Source organism: Sceloporus occidentalis, unplaced genomic scaffold, assembly GCF_023333645.1.
Source record: "Sceloporus occidentalis isolate IW3139 unplaced genomic scaffold, rSceOcc1.0.p SCAF_7, whole genome shotgun sequence".
Lineage (NCBI taxonomy): Eukaryota > Metazoa > Chordata > Lepidosauria > Squamata > Phrynosomatidae > Sceloporus > Sceloporus occidentalis.
In genome coordinates, this window is record NW_028316987.1 from 37044880 (window position 1) to 37071423 (window position 26544).

The window sequence follows — 26544 nt, forward strand, 5'->3', positions numbered from 1 at the left end:
CATATCCTCCCACCCTGAGGCCCTGCCATTCCACAACAGAACAATACACAGATTAACATGGAAATCACTCCTCCCAACCCAGGGTCACACAGTGTGTTTGTGTGTGTGTATCCCACTCACTTCTATGCCAGCATTCTCTGAAGATACCAGCCACAGATGCTGGCAAAGCATCAGAAACAAACTCTTCTAGAACATGGCCACATAGCCCAAAAAAACTACAAACAATTATAGACCAAGCAGAATTAATGGAAAGTATATGCAGATCAGGACCAGGAGAGGGCCAGAAAACAGACCAGATGGCACTTGTGTACTTTACCCATCCGCCCCATTCCTTGCCCCAAAGCCTGAAATTTACTTTATGACTGTATGTGTCTTCAAGTCACTTGTTAACTTATGGCAACCACATGAATCTGAATTTTCTTAGGCAAGGAATACTCACAGGTGGTTGTGACAGTTCCTTCATCTGATATATAGCCTATAGACCTGGTATTCATTGGCAGTCTTCCATCCAAGTAGTAACCATAGCTGACCTGGCTAGCTTCCAAGATCACACAGGATCTGGTGTCTTTAGGGAATTTAAGCCAATGAGTTTTTTCCAGGTCGCTTTTCTTAACAGAAAATGATAAGTCCCATAAAACCCAGCAGGAAAGTGATGTCTCCTGTTTCATTTCTGCTTTAGAGAATCCTAGAATTCCTAGCCATGTTGGCTGGAAGATTTAGGGAGCTGTAGTCCCCGAAGGTTACTTTTCCTAGTTCAATGTACAATGATCATCTTTCCATGCCCAATGGATACTTTTGAGGCTTGAGAAACAGGGAAATATCAACGGCATATGAGGGTCCAGGTGAGGCTGGTCCTGCTTCTGGCAGGTTGCAAGTTGGGCTGTCTTTGCCTCAGTCATGCTAATGATGATTCACAAGGAAGAGTTTTTAGTCTTGCAGACAGAATGCTCTAAATGCTCCCCTAGCTTGGAGGCTGGGAAAAAAGAAATGTTGAAGTTGCATTTAAAATTAGAATGAGCCAATGAGCATTTCCTGACAGATGTTCCCATTTCTTCCTCCATGGGGATGGCACAAAGTTCCTACTCAGGCCTTTTGGAAATGAGCAGAGGTAGGTTTGGGATAAAGTTCTGAAGTCTGTCCTAGATTAGAGAATGGTAAGTGGAGGCCCCACAGGCATGAGATCAAAGTGAGCAACTGTGGCTCATCAGATGTTGTTGGACTGATGTCAACCCTAGACAGCATGGGCAATGGGTAGGAGACTCTGGTAGCTGAAGTCCAACAATAGGCCATAGTTTACTAGCCCTTTGCTAAATGTTAGCACAGTTCTGTTTGAGAGTACTCTTGGACCCAGCAATACCTTTGGAAGGCAAGGCAGATGCTGTGGCCAGGAGTGTCTTGTCCTGCCTTGGATGGTGCACCAGCTGTGACCTTTCCTAGCGAAGGCAGATCTCGAAACAGCATTTCATATCTTGATTACTTTCCAATTAGACTATGCAATGCAATCTGTGTAGGTCTACCTTGAATAGTGTTCGGAAGCTATAACTATTATTCAGGTTCTATGTATAATAATAAAATAGATTATAATTTCTTAAGAAATATCCCCTCATCTTGAGTTCAGGCTTTTTGCAGTCTATCTTATGTCAGGGTTACAAATTGCTAAGACTGCTGCACTCTAAAACCCTTGGCCAATATGAGCTTAATTTATCATGTTGTCTTGCTTCTACTCTTGTTCATTTACACAAAATAATGCTCTTTTTTTTTTTTTTTTTTTTTTTGCATTTCTCCTTTTGCCAGATTAGAGGAAAGAGGCATTCAAATCCATAATTGTAACCAATGTGAGCTCTCTCTCTCTCTCTCTCTCTCTCTCTCTCTCTCTCTCTCCATCCCTCTCCTTTTTCTCCTCTCTGTCTTCCCCCTCCTCCTCCATCTCCTCTTCCCTTGTAAGATTTTCTGGGAGATAACTCTGATATGGCCACTGTCTTCAATCACTTAAAAGGCAATAATTCAATTATATTCTCCTCTCAGTAGCAACTGCCATTGCTTTCTGTCCACTTCCAGTCCCCACAAGTAAATTACTTTGATAAAATCCCCCCACTCCTTACCCTCATTTCCCCCCAAGACACTAATATGTTATGATACCAGTGATATTCCAAGGACAAAACAATTCTCAGTCCTTTAGTATGAAAAAGGGGGAGATTGTTGTGATGCTTTTTTGTATTTTTTGGTCATTCCCTTTATCCTTTTTTAAAACAATGCTCTGCATTACTGAAATACAGTTCACTTTTAGCTAATCCGAATTACCAAAAGACATGTCCAGAAGGGATCCCTACAAAATGCTTGGTTTAAACAGCTTCAGTTAACAGGATTTTCTATGTGAGCAAGGTCATACAGCCCATTTGGCAGTGCATCAGGTCAGATTGGTCTTGGGGGAATTCTGCTAGCTAAAATGGCTTTGTTCTTAAATAGATGAGATCACTAAATAGGTCCAACTCACTTCTGCTTCGTAGAAGCTGTATTTGTGAAAAGGTGTTTGTTTCCCATTTGACACACAGTATTTCATTCAGAGAACTCTTTCCAGAGTCCATTTCTTTGACCTAGAGATTCATTGGTCTCTGACCTGCATACATGAGAAAACGCTTTTCGCAATAAGAATTTATTTGGTAAGAAAATTCATCCAGAGTGGACACCCACCAATTCTGCAAAGCTAGCTAGGCTTTTTTTTTTTCTAAAAAGAGGGGAGGCTTTTTAGTGGTGGCCCCAGTTTTATAGAACTCTCACTTTGAAGAGGATCACCAGAGGCCAGTTACACAGGTCTTAGGAAACACTGTAGAGCACTTGACTTATTTTTGGCGTTGTTATCTAACTGATAACAATGTCTGATGCTACTAGCTTGGAAACCTATATAAGGTATAAGTCAACCTCATGTATAAGTCGAAATCAGGTTTTGGTTTCAAAGTGGATGAGTTATTACAGTTTAAAAGTTGCACACCGGTCGGCCCTGCAGAAATCACCAGGACTACAGTCACAAAAGAAATGAATAGACAACCCCAAAGGTCCTCCAGTGCAACTCTGTGGTCAACTTTAACTAAAAGTTGCTCTGAAAGACCTAGAGATTCCTAGAGAGAATACTCTACTAGGCATTTGTAGCTCCTCCAGCGCCATTCTATGGTCAGTGTATGTTGGACATTGACCACAGAGTTTCACTGGAGGACCTAGAGATTCCTAGAGAGGTGTCCTCTCAGGTCAAAACATGGTGTTTTTGTTATTTGCGTTTTTTCCATATTCACGGGGGTCTTGTGCCCCTAACCCTAGCGAATAGGGAGGGACAAATATTTTTGTTCTTTTGCTGTCTGAAGTGCCCTTATCCAAATGCTAGATCAAGTCACGATGTAGCCATTTTGTCTGCACTCTGTACAGTTTGGAGCAGATGTCAAAGGAGTGACTTTAAAACTGAAAGAAGCTTTGATACCTGTAAGACGTAAATCCATCAATCACCCTCACTCTCTGCAAACTTGAAATTGGATTGATAAGGACTTAAATAAATCTTGTGTTCATGATGTCATTAGCAAGTGTGCTTGCTCAAAAATTAAATACCAGTACCTCATAGGCCCATTCTCCTCAGGAATGCTACTGTGTGTACATGTATGCACTTCTAATCCTCTCCATCCTATCTAAGGCCCAATACAGACCAGCGCTTTGCACCAGCCTGGGGCCGAAAGTAGGGCTTGGGAGAGCGGAGCGTCCGCACACTCCCAAGCCCTTCCATGCACCACAGGTGCCATTTTGGCGTGCCACCATTTACACGGCATGTACGATGGTGATGTGGCTCATGTGCTGTGTCAAAACAGTGTGCTTGAGGGATGTCACAGCGCCGTTCCAGGGCATGGTTGCCGCACCATTTGGTTGGTGTGGCCACGATCTGGGGGAGAAAGGGGCGGCCTCTGTCCACCCCTTTTTCTCAATCTGTATAGGCCCTAAATTATTGGTGAGCCCTCCAATACATGTTCTTCCCTCCAATGCTGCACAGATCTCTCTCTCTCTCTCTCTCTCTCTCTCTCTCTGTGTGTGTGTGTGTGTGTGTGTGTGTGTGTGTATGCAGTAGTGGATTTTCACCAATATCATGGCTGGGGAAAGAAGGCTTACATTTATCTTCCTTGTCTACTGAATTCTGGAGTACAATGCCCCTTCCCTATGTGGTATTTCATTTTTTTAAACTCATGATGGTTTCACTAATCCCATTATTGTCATGTTTTGTTTGACACGAAGTTTGTTACTGATTTATTTGGTTTCAACCTGGAAGTACATTTGATGATATAATAATAATAATAATAATGGCTTCTGTTTATAAGAGTGAAACTTTCTGAGAATATAGTTATCTGGTTGTTGTTGTTGTCAACCTTTACAACTTGAAAGAAAATTAAAAGGAACATATGAAAGTGCCAGTAGTCCCAAAGGGTCATGCCCATGTTACCATTTTACTCCAGCCACGAGGATTACAGCAGATTGGAAGATCACAGAGGTACTACTTTGTGGTGTAGATATATAGCAGCTTCATTTATATAGCTCTTCATACTGCACTGAGCAGTCTCTAAGTGTTTTACAACTGTAAGCTAATTACCCCATCAAGCTAGGTACTCATTTTAGCAATTCAGAAGGATGCAAGGCTGCGTTGACCTGGAGCCCCTGGCTGGGATTGAACTCACAACCTTGTGGTTTGTGAGTGAGTGGCTGCAGTATAGCTATCTTTCAGGTGGTTGCTGATGCTGCATGTTGTTATTTTTTTTATATAGAGAAAGTGTCGAGAGCCTTATTCAAAAGCATTCTTATGCACGATCTCCCATCAGAACCTATGGGGCTGAAGATGAAGTTCTTGGAGATGAAAGCCAAACAACACAAAGCAGGGGTAAGTGATGGTCTGGTCTGGAAAGTGCCAGCATTGAAACCTGCAGTGCCAATCCAAACACATATGCAACTTCTGTGGCAATTCTGGGACTGTGTCAGTCCTCAGTGATGATGACACCTTTTAGTGGAATGCTTGAAAATGAGCCCATGAACTCTGGCCCTTTTGTGTTCAAACATTTTTCACTTTTGCTGTTCACAACCTAGAACAGGTGTCCAAAATTGCCAATCAGATAGCTGCTGCATAGACAAGCTGGGTTTGACAGCATTGTTCAAAATAGTCCTTTGATTATTCCTACAGGGACATTTTCACTGATGTTATATTGCATTATTTTCCTTTTCTGGCTTGCAGGACATACAGTCATGTGACAAAGATTTGTTCCATTTGCTACACATCTGAAAATAACCTGCCTTTGCCCTCTAACCTCATTCCATGTTGCTATTATAGATGTGTCAATTCTATCTACTAGTTGTCTGGATTTACTTGCTTTTGTTTGTTCCAATAACATTTAGAGCCTGCCTTTCGTCCAGTTTGCTTATGGTAGCATAGAGTTCTCATCTGTATCCACTTCATTCTTGTGACAACTCTGTGAAATAGGTTGGACTCAATGAGAGTGACTGGCCCAAGGTGACCTAGCAAGTTTCATAATTCAGTGGAAATTAGAATCTGGCTTTCCCAAACCCATGGCTAACATTTGGGGTTGGCTAATCTGAGAATTTGAAATTCAGCTTCTGCCAGCTTTAGCTAGCATAGTCAATGGGGAGTGATAATGAGAGTTGGGATCCAACAGCATTTGGAGGGCTAGAAGTTTATATCTTCTAGATCAGTGATGTCCAAACTCTGGCCCTCCAGGTGTTTTGGACGTCAGCTCCCAAAATCCCAAACCATTGGCCAAGGTGGCTGAGGCTTCTGGGAGCTGAAGTCCAAAACACCCGGAGGGCCAGAGTTTGGACCTCACTGACCTAGATGTATCAATTCAGCAGAGATATTCTATGTTAATCCTCTGTCATCCCACATTTTCAGCTATTTTTAAAATGTCCCAGTTTCCTTCTCTTTCTCCTTTCCCTCTTTATCCTCAGCTTACTACACTTGCTGAAAATGGAGTTCAAAGTGTAAAGATCATTTGCACTTAATTGAGTCAGCAAGGGGGAGGGGAAGGGCAGAATAATAATAATAATAATAATAATAATAATAATTATTATTATTTATATCCTGTCTCTCTGTGCAACACAACCGGGGTAGCTTAAACATTAAAACAATACAATCTCATCCCAAAATCCCACCCCCCAAATCTTGCCCTTCCCTGGAGAGTCAGGTGAAAGCAAACTGCTGCAGCCTCTCCTAGCTTCTCTGTTATTTCTCATAAATACCTTCTCATAAATACCTTCTCATAAATACCTTTTGCAATTTTGGCCACAGTCTGATGTTACTTAGCCAGATGTTTCATGGTTGTTATCTGTGAAATGTTCAATGGTATGGAAATTACCCATTCTTTCTCCAACCATGGAACCTCACTAGCTTTTTAAGACCTTTTTTCCTCCTAATGGTAAAAGTTTCATTTTTTTTCTTTTTTCTTCTCTTGACCTGTTTTTCAGGATCTGCTTTTACCACATCTGACAACTTGTCCCTCAGTTCCTGGGTTTCATCATCATCCAGTTTTCCTGGATTCCAGCATCCACAGTCTTTGACTGCCCTTGGTTCCAGCACTACATCCATAGCCACTCCTATTCCACACCCAATGCAAGGATCTCTGCCTCCATACAGCCGCCTGGGGATGCCACTGACACCTTCTGCCATTGCCACTTCAATGCAGGGAACTGGCCCAACATTCCCTTCATTTCACATGCCTCGGTACCACCATTACTTTCAGCAGGGGCCTTATGCAGCAATCCAGGGACTGCGTCACTCCTCAGCGGTAATGACGCCTTTTGTATGACTGACCCTTAGATGAGAGGAGCCAAGACTTGGAACAGAAGCAATGACAGACTTGATGAAAAAAATGAATAGAGGAACAGTAGAGTAAATCCTAAGAAAACCATCTTGCATAAAACTTTGGAGTTAGATTTCTCCTCTGAAGGATCAGGAATTACGTGAAGCATGGAGTGTCTCAGAGGTTTTAGTATGATACAGCCAAAGGAACTCCAGATGTTGAAAAGTCTGTAATTAAATATTGAATACTTGGAAGGTGCATCATAACCACTAGCTAAGAGGCTGTGTTCACATAGCTGTGTATAGTTGTACTGTGTATAGATTTCTCCAGAGCTTGGGAAAGTTACTTGAGAAAGTTCCCAGAGCCTGGGAACGTTAACTGCAACTTCAGAATTCCTGCAGCCATTAGGGCTGAGGGATTCCAAGAGTCGTAGTTCAAAAGGCAACTTGTCCAGGCTCCAAATTTCCACTCCCTACAAAGGCAAAAGAGACAATATTGTGCAAATAACTTCATTGCTTTATATCAATAATGGGGGAAAGTGTTTGGTTTTGAGCATGTTTGAGCTACTTCAGCATTAAGTTCACTATGAAAATAATGGGAAAATACTATCCATCCTTTCCTCCCCACTATTTAATTCATTTATTTTAAGTACTGTCCCCAGTTCACCAAGAACACTGGACACAATGCACTGGCATTTCTCCTGCTCAGTTCTTGTGGAAAAGAGTGCCAGACGGAAAAGAAGAATACCTGCTCTTGGACAACTTTTTCATTGTTTGTGGAGAAGATAGTCCCACACCAACATTTCTTTGATCTCAGCCAGAAAGCAAAATGCCCCTTTTTTTGTATCCTTTAGATATGAAATTAAGAAGTGCCATTAGAAAATCACACCATAATGTTTTTTGATAAATGTTCCCTATATTCTTTGGAGTAGCAATTTAAAAACTGGTTTTCAAATTGCTTGCAATGACTTGTTAATTTGAAATATGAAAAAGCTCCATGTGCCATTCTTACACATTCAACATAGTAGGTTCTATAACAACAACAAAATGACACATGCAGTTGTTCTTCCACATTTGCAGCTTTGACTTTGATGGAATTATTTACAGATTTGGTTAATATATTATCTCTAGGAATCTTTAGATGCTCCAGCACAACTCTGCCATAGAGTCACACTGGAGAACCTAGAGATTCCTAGAGCAAACACGTCTCTTCAGCACAATTCTACGCTCATCTTCTGCAAGATGGTAACCATAGAGTAGCATTGGATGACCTAGAAATTCCTAGAGAGTTGTTCTCTCATTTTTTTAAAATAAACTTTTTTTTAATTATTTGAGTTTTTTACACTTTCATGGGGGTCCTCCACCCCTTACTCCAGCAAATGTGAAGGGCTCACTGTATTTGCTTAAGGTTAGAAGATTGAGGGTTAAGACAAACAACTTGTGGCCTTCCAGCTCTTGCAAGACTGCAGTTTCTGTCAGTCCTCAATAGCAGAGCCAGTGATAAGGACTGATGGAAACAGCAGTTCAACAACATGAGAGGTCCACCTCTGACACAGAAGGATAATAGAAGCCAACTAGCAATAGCCAATTAAAACCACCAAATGGAAACATAAGATGCACTTTTAATATGGAAAGATCCCAAAGAATAGAAAGCTACTGTATATAACAAAGATGAATCAATGCTGCCTACACTGTTATTTAAATTGTAGCCTTCAATGGGGCTAGGGAATGTGTGGTGCTACAGTGTTGTTGGACTGTAACATCAGCTTTAGCCAGCATAGCCAACGTGAGGGATAAGGAGAATTGCAGTTCACCACCTGGAGGGTCACAAGTTGCACACACTTGTTAGACTTCTGACCACTGCAGCTTTTAGTCACAGAAAGAGGAGACAAGTTTCTAGCTTCCTATGGTTTCAGAAACAACTGGTGTAAGGAAAAGGCCAGATTTAAAATAAATAATTGAAGCAACATTTCAAAAGAATCTGTACATTCAGTTCTCACAAGGTTTAGTACTTGTTTAATGGACCGATCATATTTACGTATTTGAGGATCATCACTCCATAATAACTAAACAGAAACAAAATCAAAATGTTCATCAAATTGTCTGGATCACCAGAGGAACAGTAACATTTGATGGTGATCCTAAGCCCACTCATTTGGAAGTAGTTCAGTGAAATAAGTGTGTCTATATTTTCATCAGATAAATGCAGTTGGTGGTTATCTGCTGCATCAGAGCTGCCACTGTTGAATGGTTTCATCCTAAATGTAATACCTAATTATTTATGTAGAACTTAGGTGCACTTGATTTGTTCTGGAGTAAGACCACTGTATGGAAATCAACACTAGGTTAGTCAAAATAAGATCTGCAGCTGAAGACTTTGTGGGTACAATGCATATTTTGAACTCCATCTAAATGGTGGTTGCCTTGTTGCTTCAGAAGTCTTATGCGCTTCATTTGTATTGCTTATGCTGAACATTATCTAACTAAAGAACATGGTGAAGCCATTCCTCAAGCAGTGTTACATGTACATATCCAAGCACTGAAACCATTGCATCATGATTAATGTGTTTATTGTTTGGGGCAGACAAATGCTTTCGTTTCAGTTATTCAAACTTCTTTGTATTGTGAATTCATTTTGTTGTTGTTTTGTTTTCCTCTGCTTATTGCAGTAAGTATGGTTTTGATATTTCCCATTTCCTAATAAGGAAATAAGGATTTTATTTACAGTAGTGATAAACTGTCAGTGATTTCAATTTCTGGTTTTAAATGTTGGACTTTTTTAAAAAACCAAAGCAGAAAATAAAGATGGTAACTTATAAATAACTTTTTAAAAAGGATTTTGGACAAGAAATACAGGTTCCTGTATTTTAGCTCTGGCACATTTAAAATAAGCATTTATTGTCTTTAACAACTGAAGAAATAAGAAGATAGTGTTTCTTTAAGTATAGGGAAACACAAAACTGGACATAGTCTCTCTTAACAGAATGTATTGCTGTTCTCTTGTTTGCTGTGTAAATTGTTTTAATGAATTGTGTGAGCACATTCACCATGTAATGATGTGTGTACGTATGGGGAGGGGAAGGCAAAATGTTTTATGAGAAAAGGAGTGGATAAATTAGGAAAAACCATCCAATTAAAAAAATCTTTTTAAGTGCAATATATTTATTTCTGCCAGAAATATAATATCAACATTATGTGACATTTGAAGCACTAAATGTGATTTGTAAACAGCTTAAAATAATTATATATATATCACAAAGTTGTACATAAGTGCAAATATGGACATTCATTTTCTTTCATTAAAATATTGGAATTTTTAAATGTATGTATTTATTAGTTGAAAGTTAATCATAGAATCCTAGAATCCTAGAGCTGGAAGAGACTCCAAGTACTGTCCCGTCCAACCCCTTGCCATGCAGGAATACACAGTGAAAGCATCCTCAACATCACCATCAAGCCTCTGTTTAAAAACCTCCAAAGAAGGAGACGTCACCAATATAAGACAGAGTCAATTTGAAGGCATATAACAACAACAAACATTAATGGGAAAACACCTGGACAAATCAGTTTTCCAGAGCTTGTCAATTACGTCATGAGACAGCCTGTCTGTCCTTCAAAGAAGTTAGGGCAGAAAGAAGGGGTGGGGAATGAAGAGAGAAAAAACTGGCAGAGCTGGTCTTTTTGCAATGAGGATTTTAACCCATAGGGACTGGAAACATAAGTTCATCTCATTATGTTTTAAAACTTAATACATCTGAATGGGAGTGAGTGAGAAATTCATTTGGTTTTAATTTCAATGTGAGATTACCCAATTCACATTTCCCACCATCTAAGTTGAACCTGTGAATTTGCTTTCATAAATTTATTCAGCCCTGAGCTTTTCATGTGATTTACAAACTAGCCACCCTGGTCTGGAAAAACATATTCAGACATACAGTATGTACTTGTGTATAAGTAACTCTCGTGCATAAGTACAAGTATGTACTTGTGTATAAATAAGTCACGTGCAAAAAATTATGTTTTTTGCACGTGACCCATGGTTACGTCAAGGGTAAAACATAGGTGCATGTAATAAAGCATTTAAAGGTTGAAGCTAAGGAAAACAATCCCAAACAACTTACAAAAGTGCTACTTTGATGGAGAACACCAAAGACTTGCTATTTTTCCTGTCAGGGATTCAAAAAGGCTAGAAGCAGAGCAATGGTGAAGAGAGTAGAGGGAGTGGATGCTTCTTTTAGGATCTTCCAGGATAAGGTCTCATCTTTTATCACCCTATTCAGAGAAGGGGATGGCCCTTTAAAAGAAAAGAGTTATGGTACAATACATTGACCAGGTGTTAGCAGCCTGATATTAAGATCCAAAGGTAACCAGTGTGGGAGGGTCTGTGTTCCGTTATCTTGCCCTGAGGACTTGTGATATGATGCACCAGGTCCAGAAATTCACCAAAATCCACTCCCCACTCAAGCTGGAAATGCCTGTATGTCTACTTCTGGTTTCATTATTTTTGGAATCGACCTTTTGTAACATGAAACCATAGCGCTTGTAGAAAAAGTTAAAGTTTTCGATACAAAATATGTTTTAGGACATCACACCTGCCCACTTCTGATTTACATGTACATAATGTTCATTTGCTTTTCTTGACTGCACTACTTTGTGTTGTATTGAAGGACAATTGAATCTCTTATGTTTTCAGAGCAACACAAATGGGCCTCACTGAGGACAGAGGTGGAAGACAAGTCCTTGCAAAGTGGGGCAAGAGCTGTAAGGTAGGAGCAAAGGATGATGGCAGCAGGATGTCTCAGCCCTGTCTCCACCACAGGAGACCTAGGGGGGAAACAGACCGGAGGAAGGGCCAACTTGAAACCACCCCTTCTGAAGCTGGTCATATATACTAGCCAAGACTTTAATATGATTTTAAAATTAATATTATGTGCACTGTGTACTAGCTTGTTTTATGTATTTGAAAAATAAATAAAGATGATCTGAATTGGGGCTGCGGCAAAGACATGCTGTGGCCCAAATCCACCTTGAAGCTGGCTAAAAAAAGGAGCGGCAAAGAGTCGCTCCTTTTTTGGCCAGCAAACACCCATCTTTGCCACCCACACCACGGCCAGTTTCATGGCGCTCCAGAAGTGTGCGACCATGTAAACGCCACACCCTCAGAGCGCCTGGAAGGTGGCCCACATCTGGGCAGCCGAGCAGCTTGAAGCCAGCTTCCAGGCAGCTTCAAAACGCAGCACTCCAAGGCTTCCCAGATGGCAGCACAAAGGTCCTTAGTCAACTTCAGAAGATGGAATGGAGGGGTGGGGGGAGAGTATTAGGACATGAGGAGAATGTTTCCAATATCAGTTCAGGACACTAAATTGATCGCAGGAAAAGCGGTTAACAAATAAACAATTTATTATTATTATTATTATTATTATTATTATTATTATTATTATTAAATGCCTTAAGTGAGAGTGGGAGGAATTCATCAATTGCACCACTGATGATAGAGTATCTTCTTGTCTACTTCCTTATGCTATGCTCCTGAATATAATCAGATTGCTGGCAAAACAAGCAAAAACTATCCTTTCCTCAAATATATTGTCATTTCATTATGATTTATCTTGGTTAAACTTTAACATACTAAGCTGAGTGTTGCTGTAGGGGACAGTGCCATGACAAAAAGAGAATTAAATGTATTGCCAACATTAAACAACCAACAACAGTTTTTAAAATGTATTTTTGCTTTTTGTAAGCTCATTGAGCTGTTTGTTTCAAAACAGACTGAGTAAATTTCTTTTTTTTTTTTTAAATCATCAACCACATTTGTTGCTGTTAACTGCCCTCAAGCTGACTTTAACCTCTGGCAAATCTGTGAATGTGGCATCTCCAAGACACCCCATCCTCAACAACATCGCTCAGTTCCTGCAGACTTAGGCTGTATCCTCTTTGATTGAGTCTATCCCTCTGGTGTGTGGTTTTCCTCTCTTTCTACTGTCCTCTGTCTTTCCAAGCATTAGCTAGTGGATCATATTTTCAAATGATGTGCCCAAAGTATGATAGCCTCAATTTAGTTGTCTTAGGCCAAAAAAAAAAGATGGCCCTAAAGAAGCTGCTCTGCTGTCCCGCCTCTTTGCTTGTTGGATCAGGGTCGCGGCAACCACACGCCGCGGCTCCAATCTGGCATTTTTTCAGCCCCCCAAAGAAGTGACAAAATGCTACTTTTTTGGGGGGTGGAAAAAAGTTGCCCTTGCCGCAGTAGCGGCAAGAACTCCATGTTTCTTCAGCACAGTGTGTGTAAACATTGCACCACAGAAATGTCATGACTCCACCCGCTGTCTGGTTGGGCAGCTGGTGTGATGCTGCTTTGGGGGCAGAGTCGGAGCAGCCAGCAGCTGGTCACCACGCTCTCACTCCACCATGACACTAGCATTTCTTGCCGGTCTGTACAGCCCCTTCTAGGAAAAGTCTGATTTGATCTTATACCCATTTGTTTGTTTTTTAAGCCCTCCATGGTATCCGCAGAACTTTTCTCCAGCAACACATCTCAAATGAGTAGATTTTATTTCTATCAGCTTTCAACACCATCCAGCTCTAGCACACATACATAGTGATGGGAAATATGGTGGCATGAACAATCATCACTTTAGTGTTAGGCCATGTATCTTTTCAGTTTAGAATCTTGCCTAATTCTTTCATAGCTGCCCTTCCTAGTCCTAGTCTTCCCCTGATTACTTGACTACAGTTTCCATTTTGGACAATGATTTATCCAAGATGTGGGTAGTCTTTGACTATTTTAGTGTCCTCATCATCCATACTGAATTTGTAAATCTCCTCCATGGCCGTTATTTTCATTTTCTTAATGGTCAACATTAAACCTGCCTTTGCACATTCTTCTTTGACTTTTCTTAGTAGCTGTTCCAAGTCTTTCTTGTTTTCTGCTAGTATTATTGTTTCATCTGCATATCTTAGGTTGTTGATATTTCTTCTTCCAATATTTACTCCTTCCTCCAAATCTAAGCCTGCTTTGCATATGATATTAGAATCATAGAATCATAGAATCATAGAATCATAGAGTTGGAAGAGACCACTAGGGCCATCCAGTCCAACCCCCTGCCATGCAGGAAATCCAAATCAAAGCATCCCTGACAGATGGCCATCCAGCCTCTGTTTAAAGACCTCCAAGGAAGGAGACTCTATCACCTTCCGAGGAAGTGCATTCCACTGTCGAACAGCCCTTACTGTCAGGAAGTTCCTCCTAATGTTCAGGTGGAATCTCTTTTCCTGTAGCTTGCATCCATTGTTCCGGGTCCTGTTCTCTGGAGCAGCAGAAAATAAGCTTGCTCCCTCCTCAATATGACATCCTTTCAAATATTTAAACAGGGCTATCATATCACCTCTTAACCTTCTTTTCTCCAGGCTAAACATCCCCAGCTCCCTAAGTCATTCCTCATAGGGCATGGTTTCCAGACCCTTCACCATTTTTGTCGCCCTCCTTTGGACACGTTCCAGTTTCTCAATGTCCTTTCTGAATTGTGGCGCCCAGAACTGGACACAATATTCTAGGTGGGGCCTGACCAAAGCAGAATACAGTGGCACTATTACTTCTCTTGATCTAGACACTAAACTTCTATTGATGCAGCCTAAAATAGCATTGGCCTTTTTAGCTGCCGCATCACACTGTTCACTCATGTTCAATTTGTGGTCTACTTGGACTCCTAGATCCCTTTCACACGTAGTTTCATTCAGCCAGGTGTCACCCATCCTATATCTGTGCATTTTATTTTTCCGCCCTAAGTGCAATACCTTACATTTCTCTGTGTTGAATTTCATTTTGTTAGCTTTGGCCCAGCTTTCTAGTCTATTCAGGTCATTTTGAATCTTGATCCTGTCCTCTGGGGTATTAGCTATTCCCCCTGATTTGGTGTCATCTGCAAATTTGATAAGTATGCTCCCAATTCTGTCATCCAGGTCATTGATAAAGATGTTGAATAGCACTGGGCCCAGGACAGAGCCCTGTGGGACCCCACTGGTCACTTCTCTCCAGGATGAAAAGGAGCCATTGTTGAGCACCCTTTGGGTTCGGCCGGTCAACCAATTACATATCCATTTAACAGTTCCTTTGTCTAGCCCACATTTTACAAGCTTGTTTGCAAGAATTTCATGGGAAACCTTGTCAAAGGCCTTACTGAAATCAAGATATACTATATCCACAGCATTCCCTTCATCTACCAAGCTGGTAATTTTATCAAAGAAAGAGATTAGATTTGTCTGGCATGATTTGTTTCTCTGAAACCCATGTTGACTTTTTGTGATTATGACATTGCCTTCTAGATGTTCACAGACTCTCTGTTTAATGATCTGCTCCAGAATCTTTCCTAGAACTGATGTCAGACTAACTGGACTATAATTGTTGGGATCCTCTTTTTTTCCCTTTTTGAAGATGGGGACAACGTTTGCCCTCCTCCAGTCTGCTGGGATCTCTCCTGTTTTGCAGGAGTTTTCAAATATGATTGCCAATGGCTCCGATATTACTTTTGCCAGTTCTTTTAATACCCTTGGATGGAGTTCATCTGGTCCTGGAGACTTAAATTCATTTAGATTAACAAGGTGTTCCTCTACTATCTCTTTACTTATTCTGTGCTGAAATTCCCCTATTCTGTCCTCTGCTCCATTATCCTCAGGTTGAGCACCCTTTGCCTTTTCTGAGAAGACTGAGGCAAAGAAGGTGTTGAGTAATTCTGCCTTTTCTCTATCTCCTGTTAGCATTTTGCCATCTTCTCCACGCAGTGGCCCTACCGTTTCCTTCTTCTTCCTCTTGCTGCGGACATATCTAAAAAAGCCCTTTTTATTGTTCTTAACCTTTCTAGCAAGCCTGAGTTCATTCTGTGCTTTAGCTTTTCTGACTTTACCCCTACACATGCCTGCTATTTATTTGAATTCCTTTTTCGTGATTTCCCCCTTTTTCCATTTCTTATACATGTTCCGTTTCAAACTTAGCTCAGTTGAAAGTTCCTTAGTCATCCATCCTGGTTTCTTGAGACACCTCCCGTTTTTCTTTCTCACTGGAACTGTTTGAAATTGTGCCTTCAGTATCTCCCTTTTGAGAAAGTCCCATCCGTCCTGAACTCCTTTATCTTTTAGTATTTCTGACCATGGAATCGCCCTCAATACTTCTCTAAGTTTACTGAAAACCGCTCTCCTAAAGTCTAGGATGCGTGTCTGACTCTGCCTGGCTTCTCCTTTCCACTGTATTACAAACTCCAGGAGAACATGGTCACTTCCACCTAATGATCCCACCACTTGCACCTCATTAACCAAGTCATCCTTGTTGGTTAGGATCAGATCTAAAATAGCTGACCCCCTTGTTGCCTCTTCCACCTTTTGGACCATGAAATTGTCTTCCAGGCAAGTGAGGAATTTGCTAGACCTTGAGGATTTTGCTGAGTTTGACTTCCAGCAAATATCAGGATAGTTGAAATCGCCCATCACTACTACATCTCTCTTTTCTGAGTGTGTGGTCATCTGTTCTAGAAAGATATCATCCAATTCCTCAGTCTGACTTGGGGGTCTGTAGTAGACTCCCACCGTAACACCCTTGTTGTTTCCCTCCCCTTTGATTCTTATCCAGATGCTCTCCACCTGGCTTCCATGATTGATGTCCAGGATCTCTTCACTGGTGTAAATATCTCTGACATATAGTGCTATTCCTCCTACTTTCCTGTTTGGCCTATTTCTCTTAATAAAGTTATACCCCTCTATTTCCACATTCCAATCATGAGACTCATCCCACCAGGTTTCAGTGATGCCTATTATATCATATTTGCTTTGTTGTACTAGGAGTTTGAGTTCATCTTGCTTATTTCCCATGCTCTGTGCATTAGTGTAGAGACATCGCAGACCATGGTTCCCTTTTACTTGCTGCCTGTGCAAGTTTTTTTGCCTCCCACTGCTGGGTCCTTGCACTGTTTGCCTTGTTTCCTCTATGTCAGTTTGACTATTTTCGCCATCCCTTTCGCCTTCCTTAATATTGTCTCCCTTCCCCTCGGAACTCAGTTTAAAGCTCTCCTGATCAAGTTCTTGAGACTGTTGGCAAAAACATTTCTTCCAACTGGCGTGAGATGCAACCCGTCTGTTGCAAGAAGTCCCTCCTCATGGAACCGCAGCCCATGATCGAAGAATCCAAATCCTTCTCGGCGGCACCATCTGCGAAGCCAGTTGTTCACATCTGCTATTTTCCTCTCCCTTCCTGGACCATGCCCTTCAACTGGCAGAAGAGACGAGATGACAACCTGTACATCCATTCCTTTCAGCTTCCTACCAAGCGCCTCGTAATCCCTTTTGATGTTCTGAATGCTGTGTCTTGCAGTATCATTAGTTCCCACGTGGACCAAAAGGAAGGGGTATTGGTCAGTAGGCTTGACCAGTCTTGTCAGCCTCTCTGTCACATCACGGATCTTTGCACCTGGAAGACAACACACCTCTCGAGACATCTTGTCATGCCTACAAATCACTGCTTCTGTACCCCTCAGCAAGGAGTCCCCCACTACGACCACATGCCTCCTCCGAGGCTTAGCAGCGACTGTTCCCTCGGGTGGGACTCTCAGGCTCCCCTGCTCTGTCCCTGAAGTCTGTCCATGCTGCTCTTCTTCATCCTCCTTGATAAGGGAAAGAGCTTTGAATCGATTCTCTAGCTGCAAGCTCCCCGAACAATTCCTTCTTGGCTTACTTCTCTTTGTGACATTCATCCAGCTGTCTGCCTCCTCTGTTTGGCAAGTGACCTCTTCCACCCGAGCATCTTCCTCTGCGTGGTACTCATCCAAGATGGTTAGTTCTATTGTGTCCAGGAAATCCTCTTGTTCCCTAATATGCTGAAGTGTAGCTACTCTGGACTCCAGCTGCTGCACTTTCTCCTCCAAGAGTGCTACCAACTTGCACTTGGTGCATGTGAAGTTCTCCACTTCTGTAGGCAAGAAGAGAAACATCCCACAAGAGTTGCAGGTGACTGCGGCAGATCCCTCGTTGTCCATACTGCAAAGTCTTTAGTAATAAATATAAGAGTCAATCTACTGGGAATACTTCTTTAAAGGTAAGTACTGGCTGCTATCTTACACTTAAAGGGAAGGTTCTGTTTCAATATCTGATTCTAACCTGATGCCATTTGAGCAGAGTTGTTGAGTTAAAGAAAATGAAAATTCTGGAAGGTGGTATATAAAGCTAGTCTGCTAGCTCCGCCCCCTTGTGACTCACAGATGTGACTCACAGAAGCTCCGCCCCTTCAGCAACGAGCACACGGTCTCAAAATGGCTGCCAAGCAGCTCCTCTCCTTCTCCTCTCTCTGGCCAGACTGTTCTGGAAGGCTCTGGAAGGTGGTATATAAAGCTAGTCTGCTAGCTCCGCCCCCTTGTGACTCACAGATGTGACTCACAGAAGCTCCGCCCCTTCAGCAACGAGCACACGGTCTCAAGCACACGGTCTCAAAATGGCTGCCAAGCAGCTCCTCTTCTTCTCCTCTCTCTGGCCGGATATTTTCTGTGTATATTTGAATAAATATGGTAGTAAGATGATGTGGAGCTGGTTTTGCCACTCATATTGTGTTGTAGTATGGCCATAGCTTAAAACCGTCACTTTTTGGACCAAAGGTTTCAGAATCCCCATCTGGGAGAGATGGTACCCCCCTCCCCCCCAAAAAACCCTACTTTTCCAAGGTGAGTGTACTGTAGATGTTACCCCCTGGTCCATACTTCCACTGTTATCCCAGCTGGATTTTGCATTAACTCAGCCAGATTCCATTTCCCATGTGGTTTGGTTCAGAGCATTCTCTGTTCTTACTATGCTAGACACTGCCTGCGAAGAAAACAGACTGAGGAGAGGAGACACAGGCTTTTAATCAGAATAGTATTTCAATAACCTTGTTGCATTGCCTTTAAAACCACTCTAGGTCCCATCAAATCTCACCGGATCCCATTTTTTCAGACACACATTTGCACTCCTGACAAGAACATTACATCTGTTTTTGTCATGTTCCATACCTCCCTGTAATTCAGCATGATTTTAATACCTATAAAGGAGCTGCTTTTCTTTAAAATAACCACATGGTGGCAATGCTGCATCACAGGAGATGCACAGCTAACCAGAGGTCTAGCATTCAACCAATGCGCCCTTTCCATCAGAATATAACGTTTTCCAAAAAAATGAGTGTTCAACAAAAGTGTTATATATCAGTCAATGTTTATTGATTAGCCCATGGGCTGTCTCAAAATACCACAAAGGTAAATACAACTCTATATAAAAATTCTATATGAAAGGTTAAAGAAAAATGAAACGTATAAGAATATAAATACAATAGTCAATACTACATTAAATAGATATAACGGAGGTAAATGTATACATCATATTTCTTCATCACCCCTGCAATTTACCCCAATCACCCCACATATGAGGATCTCAAACGTATTGTTTTGAACAAAGGCTTTATACAAGAATACAAGAATTAGCTTAGCAAATGAAATCAAAGGACCATTTAGCCCACATTCTTCCCCCAACAGGCCAGAATGCTCAGAAATAAGGCAAGATGCAGCAAAGCATCCACCATTGCTTTGCCACTGTATTTAGTAAACGCAAAAACAGCTTCTGAATATAGAGATTTAACCTTTAGTTGTCATGGCTAACAATATATGTAACTAGCTAAGGGACTAGCAACAACGTTTTAAAAACTTTTCATCCAAAGAAACTGTCAAAATTCAATAATTGTATAATTGTATCCTCAGTTCCTCAAAGGAGAACACCTGGTCACCAGTTGGCTTCAGTGTTTGGGTGGTGGCTTCAAGAGGGGATAAGGAGAAAAGGAACCTCTTCTTCCTCTGACCTGACTCTATAGCACTACAGGATTTTCAGACCAGAGCAATATAGCAGCGTTCTTCAAGAGGAAAGAGAAAAGGTGTCCTTTCATTCTTTTCTTTTGAAACGTTCCAGGAGTAAGAACAGTGTGACCTGTTGGGCCAGATGTGGCCCATCAGGACCTGCAGAGTGGCCCTAGAAACCCTTGTTGCCAAAACCGATTTTGGTCCCAAAATAGAAAATCATGCCTACAGAAGGTGCCAAGGGTTGTGATTTTCCATTTTATGACCATTGCAACCTCCACATTTTTTGGTCTCTCTCAAATAGCTATCTTTCAAGATTTTGAAATTTGGCCCTTGGGGGCCCAGGGAAATGAAAAAAAAAAAGTAGATAGGTGATATGATAGCCCTGTTTAAATATTTGAAGGGATGTCATATTGAGGAGGGAGCAAGCTTGTTTTCTGCTGCTCCAGAGAACAGGACCGGGAACAATGGATGCAAGCTCCAGGAAATGAAATTCCACCTCAACATTAGGAGGAATTTCCTGACAGTAAGAGCTGTATGACAGTGGAACACACTTCCTTGGAGTGTAGTGGAGTCTCCTTCTTTGGAGTTCTTTTAAAAAAGGTTGGATGGCCATCTGTCAGGGATGCTTTGATTGTGATTTCCTGCATGGCAGGGGGTTGGACTGGATGGCCCTTGTGGTCTCTTCCAACTCTACGATTCTATGATTCTAGACGCATCCTCCAGACTCTCCAGGGCTCCCCATCCTGCTGTATAGCATGGGGGAAATTACACATGTCCAAGCCCTAATCCTAGCTTTAGGATAATTGGTATAAATTGTAAGTAGTGGTGGTGAAGAAACCTTCCATTATTTGAATAATTCAACAAATGAAATACATATGACTCTAAGGACGTTTTCCATCTGTTACCCAGAAATGGGTCCCCACCAACTATGTAAGTGTATCCTTTAATGTTGTGGAGGAATTGTTTGGCTCAAGGGAGCCTGAGAGAGGTTGGGTAACCTAAGGGATTGTTTTTTCTATGTATACCAGTACCAACTGTAGGAGGACTTCAGGTTTAGTCCATCGGGGCTAGCCTGAAGAAAGAGGCTCCTCCCTCCATAACTGTCATCCTTTGGCCTGTGAGGGAGAGAATAGGCTGGCCCAGCTCCATCGGAGCTAGCCTGAAGAAAGAGGCTCCTCCCTCCATAACTGATATCTATCAGCCTGTGAGGGAGAGAATAGGCTGGCCCAGCTCCATTGGGGCTAGCCTGAAGAAAGAGGCTCCTCCCTCCATAACTGTCATTCTTTGGCCTGTGAGGGAGAGCTGGCCCAGCTCCATTGGGGCTGGCCTAAAGAAAGAGGCTCCTCCCTCCATAACTGACATCTTTCGGCCTGTGAGGGAGAGAATAGGCTGGCCCAGCTCCATTGAGGCTAGCCTGAAGAAAGAGGCTCCTCCCTCCATAACTGTCATTCTTTGGCCTGTGAGGGAGAGCTGGCCCAGCTCCATCGGGGCTGGCCTAAAGAAAGAGGCTCCTCCCTCCATAACTGTCATCTTTCGGCCTGTGAGGGAGAGAATAGGCTGGCCCAGCTCCATCGGGGCTAGCCTGAAGAAAGAGGCTCCTACCTCCATAACTGTCATCCATCGGCCTGTGAGGGAGAGAATAGGCTGGCCCAGCTCCATCGGAGCTAGCCTGAAGAAAGAGGCTCCTCCCTCCATAACTGATATCTATCAGCCTGTGAGGGAGAGAATAGGCTGGCCCAGCTCCATTGGGGCTAGCCTGAAGAAAGAGGCTCCTCCCTCCATAACTGTCATTCTTTGGCCTGTGAGGGAGAGCTGGCCCAGCTCCATCGGGGCTGGCCTAAAGAAAGAGGCTCCTCCCTCCATAACTGACATCTTTCGGCCTGTGAGGGAGAGAATAGGCTGGCCCAGCTCCATTGAGGCTAGCCTGAAGAAAGAGGCTCCTCCCTCCATAACTGTCATTCTTTGGCCTGTGAGGGAGAGCTGGCCCAGCTCCATCGGGGCTGGCCTAAAGAAAGAGGCTCCTCCCTCCATAACTGTCATCTTTCGGCCTGTGAGGGAGAGAATAGGCTGGCCCAGCTCCATCGGGGCTAGCCTGAATATAGAGGCTCCTACCTCCATAACTGTCATCCATCGGCCTGGGAGGGAGAGAATAGGCTGGCCCAGCTCCACCAGGGCTAGCCTGAAGAAGAAGAGCCCTCCCTCTAGTCCATCTGCCTTGGTCCAGGCATCAGAGGGAGAGAAGAACCACTGGACTTTATCCCCTTTCCCACCACCATTCCCGGCTCCTTTTGTGTCGTGTCTTTTAGATTGTAAGCCTGAGGGCAGGGAACCGTCTTATTAAAAATAATTGTAAGCCGCTCTGAGAGCCATTAGGGCTGAAGGGCAGGGTATAAATAACGTGAATAAAATAATAATAAAATAAATATAATGAAGGTTTTTATTTAGAAATCTGCAAGAAAGAGTGCAACCAAACCCACAATAGCAATCCCAACGAAAACACCATTCAAAGTTAACAAAATAGAGGTATGGAAACTTGATAGCAGAGGTTTAGGAGTGAGGAAGAGCTGATATTTACCAGCCCTGAAGAGGAATCCACAGAAAGTGGGATGTGGCTCAGATGGCATCTCAGGGCAACACAGTGAGTGGAAGAGGTTCTTTGTGCACAAACAAGGCTAGAGCTGGGGCTGATATTATAGCTGATATCCTTGCCTTAAAAGGAACTTAACATTCTCACACCAAGTACAAAGAGTCTGAGTGCTTTCTCACGGAACTGACAAAAAGGGTAATTTCAGTGGTTGTTGTGTGTCTTCAAGCTGTTTCTGACTTATGGCAACCCTAAGGTGACCCTATCATAGGGTCTTCCTGGCATGTTTCTTTAGAGCGGGTTTGTCATTGCTATCCTCTGAGGCTGAGAGAGTCCAATGGTCAGACTATTATGAAATGGTCTTAACTTCAGTTCTACAAAACAGTGCTTGGATGTAGGACAACTCCAAAATGGATAGGGAAGTTGGATTGGAACATGGCAAGGGGCAGGTAGAGGATATGATCTTCCTCACCTTAGTGCAATGAAAGCATATCCTCTTGCACTAGGACAGATCAATCAGAAACCCATTGAACCTTTATCTTGATATTACCTGGGTCCTTCACATGTCTTCAAGTGCTCTTCCCATGAGGAAGCTTCCTGGTGTTCCAAAGGTCATCATGACCTCTTCAAAATATGTCTAGCTCCAGATATGAAAACAGGAAAATGTGAAATCCCATACATAATGCGGGGGTGTCATGTATGCTAACACATCAAAACGTGTCTTATTTCCAAAATGATAGGCACTTAGTGACTTGTGTTCACTGTCAGAAGAAATGATTAGTTCCAATTGCTAATATTCTGAGAGGCAGAAAGTACATATTTTTCTTATTTCACTTCTTTCCACAACAACATAAACCTGTCAGAGATACTCCTTCAGCTTTCCTAGTACTTTGTGTGTTGTGATGATTTTTTAAAAATATAATAAATAAATAAATTGATATAATAAATAAGAATAATATAAATAAACACACTAGTAACTTAAATGTGTCATGAATTCAAAGATATATAGCCATGCTAGTCTGTAGAATCAGTACAGAGAGATCGTGTAGCACCTTTGAGATTAACCAAAAGAAAGTGGCAGCATGAGCTTTCGTGGACTTCAGTCTACTTCTTCTCCACCAAATGCATCTGAGGAAGTAGACTATAAAAGTTCATGCTGCCAATTTCTTTCCTTCAGTTGGTCTCAGAGGTGCTACAAGATCTATGTATAAAATGTAGCACAAAAGTGTATGAAGTATTGATTGCTCTTCATAATCCAAGGTATTGCTTAAAATAAAAATGTTTTAAAAATAATAGTTCCTTAGACTTACTAGAGGAAGAACAATGAAAGAAATTAAGTGCATACAGTAGGCCTTTAGTATCCACTGGGAGTTTGTTCCAGGACTCCCCATACAGACCAAGTCCCATGATATACAATAGCACAGTAAAATGGTGTCCCTTATACAGAATGGCAAAATCAAGGTTTGCTCTTTGGATCTTTGTTTAAAGGCATCTTTCAAGCCATGGATGCAGAATGCGTGGACAGGGAGGGCTGGCTGCATTTCTGGGTGGTTTTGAGCATTCAGTGCCATCTGTTGGTGTTATTTTCACGTACATCCATTAAATGTTACTGGCAGCAATATCTGCCACTTTTGTAACTGTCTGAAAGACAGACATTTGTTTTAACTACAAAATAACAAAAAAGTAAGCCTGTCAGCTGATTAAAGGTATTTGGTTTAACCACCTAGATTTTAATGACAGCAAATAAAACATCAGTACAATGCAATTGTGTCACTGGAGCAAAATCTTACACAAAAGTTAAGTATGGTCTTGAGCCAACATTTTTGTTGTGTGACAGTTTAATGTATCTCAGAATGGGTGCAGGTGTGTGTGTATGTATGGGAAACCTAGCCTCCCCATTAGACTAGCCCCTTCCCCACTCCATGAAATGATCTAGCGAAATTGGACCCCCAAGACTCCTATGTAGCTGAGCCTCCTCAGGAATTGTGCTATGAATAAGCACTAAGAAATAGAATGCATCTGAGGAAATAGTCTGAAGTCTACGAAAGCTCATGCTGCCAATTTCATTCAGTTTGTCTCAAAGGTCCTACAAGGTCTCTCTACATACAAATATTAAGATAGTTATTGCCATTCATATCTCCTAAGAAAAATAAACACTATCTGCAATAAATCCTATGTACACTATTTGGGAGTATGCTACACTCAACACATGGAGGGCATGTTGGAGAAGATATTGGGCTTGTAAGGATATTTAAGGATGTTACATAGCTAAGGATATTTCAGTGATAAAGAATGGGAAAATTAGTATGTCCTCCCCATGAAATTATGGGCAAGTAAGCAAAATTAATAACGCTTTGTTTGCCAGTGTTGAGGCTGCCATCTTAAAAACAGTTCTGGGGGCCCTGATTTTGAAAACCTGAAATATACTGTATACCTTTGTGTGGTACATGTATACACATCTTATGATGTTATCTGGATAGCAGAGGAGAAAGGACACCTCCTCCTTTGCATCTGCCATACAAAGTGTGGAAAAAAGGAACCATATATCACATACAAAGCTAAGATACATTTCCTTCTTGATATATAGTTACTATGTAGAATCAGTATATGGAGAGATCTTGTAGCACCTTTGAGAATAACTGAAAGAAAGAAATTGGCAGCATGAGCTTTTGTAGACTTCTGTCTACTGAATGCATCTGAGGAAGTAGAGTGAAGTCTATGAAAGCTCATGCTGCCAATTTCTTTCATTCAGTTAGTCTCGCTTTATAGCAGAGTATGTAGAACAAGTGATTCTCAATATGTGAATATGTATGCAGCTGTTAGGATTAAAAGAAAGAAAAATAGAACTAGCTTTTGCTGCAGTTAAATCCATTTGAAAAGAAATCCCTTATCACAAAACTCAGACTGTCAAATCTAGCGTGAGATGCTTTCCTAGCATAAATGTTTATCTGTTGACTTTTGTAGAGCTATGTGGATACAAGACCAGCTAAGGATAGAGCCTTTTTTAGAAAGCAATTTCAAAAGGCAGCAAGAGACACTTGGTAGTCTGAACAATGATGTCTATGGAGTTTGCATTTCAAAGTTGGCAATGTGATTTCAAGGACAGAGGAAAGCTGAATAGAGGTTTCTTCCAGAACCTGGGGAGACATGACTGAGACTGCAGAATCGTACAAGCCATTGTATTCCATATTACCATATCTCTTCCAACTCTGTGATTCTATGTATGGATGTGTGAAAAGGACAGTTAAAAAAGAAGATAGGAAGAAAAATCAATTCATTTGAGATGTGGGGAACAGCACTGAGGATCCCATGGGCAGCCAAAAGGACAAACAAATGCATCCTAGAGCAGATCAAGCTGGAAACTTCCCTGGAAGCCAAGATGACCAAACTGAGGCTGTCGTACTTCGGACACATCATGAGAAAGAAGGACTCACTGGAAAAGACAATAATGATGGGAAAGGGGAGGGAAGTAGGAAGAGAGGACGGATGCATGCTAGGTGGACTCTATTAAGGAGGTCACAATGGGTTTTATGGGGTTGCGGGAATTAAGCAGAGCAGTGGAGGACAGAGGGTCTTGGAGATGTCTCATCTATTAGGTCACCATGAGTCAAGGGCCATTAACAACACATACTGTTGGGCAAAACGTTTTCATTTAATGACTGAAATGGGAAAACACATGAAAATGTGGTGGGCAAATCATTTCCTTTGATGAACGAATGGGAGGGAAAGGCAGCCCATTATGCAGTGAAAGAGAAGCAAATGACACCCCACTCTCTAATAATAATAATAATAATAATAATAAAACAACTTTATTTATAAATGCCGCTGCTGGAAGCCTGCATTCCGTTCCGTTCCCCATCCATCCCAGATGAGGCGATTTTCAAGAACTGCTCTGTCCACTATTACCAGGGACAAAATGTAGGACAAATTCGAGACCAAACTGTAGGACAACTGCAGGACAAAACTCAGCCCAAAATGTAGGACATTTAAGGTCCTCCATTTTTCTTAAATGTCCTACATGTTGGGCTGAGTTTTGTCCTCGGTCTCGGATTTGTCCTACATTTTGTCCCTGGTAATAGTGGACAATTATGGCAACCGCCGTGCAGTAAAACGTGTCCGTTCCCATCCCGCCCTTTTATTCCGTGCCAGCTGCGTTCCTGCAGCTGCGTGTGATAAGCCCCCGTGACTTATTTTTGGGGTACGGTTTGTTGCGCAAACGCTTAGAAATCCTACTAGGGCTAATTAATGTCTTTATTTTCAAGGAAAGGGGCTAATAATGC

The 26544-nt window shown here is 41.9% G+C and overlaps 1 protein-coding gene across 1 annotated transcript in view; it reads left to right on the top strand.

Annotated features, from left to right (window-relative positions):
• The window catches only part of LOC149309520 (T-box transcription factor TBX20), a 51734-nt gene extending 42138 nt beyond the window's left edge, over positions 1 to 9596 (top strand). The window contains exons 7-8 of the mRNA XM_089531277.1: positions 4791 to 4903; positions 6496 to 9596. Coding sequence (XP_089387403.1) covers positions 4791 to 4903; positions 6496 to 6836 — 454 coding nt within the window. The 3' untranslated portion in view covers positions 6837 to 9596. The remainder of the gene's footprint in view (positions 1 to 4790; positions 4904 to 6495) is intronic.
• Positions 9597 to 26544: the final 16948 nt, after the last annotated feature.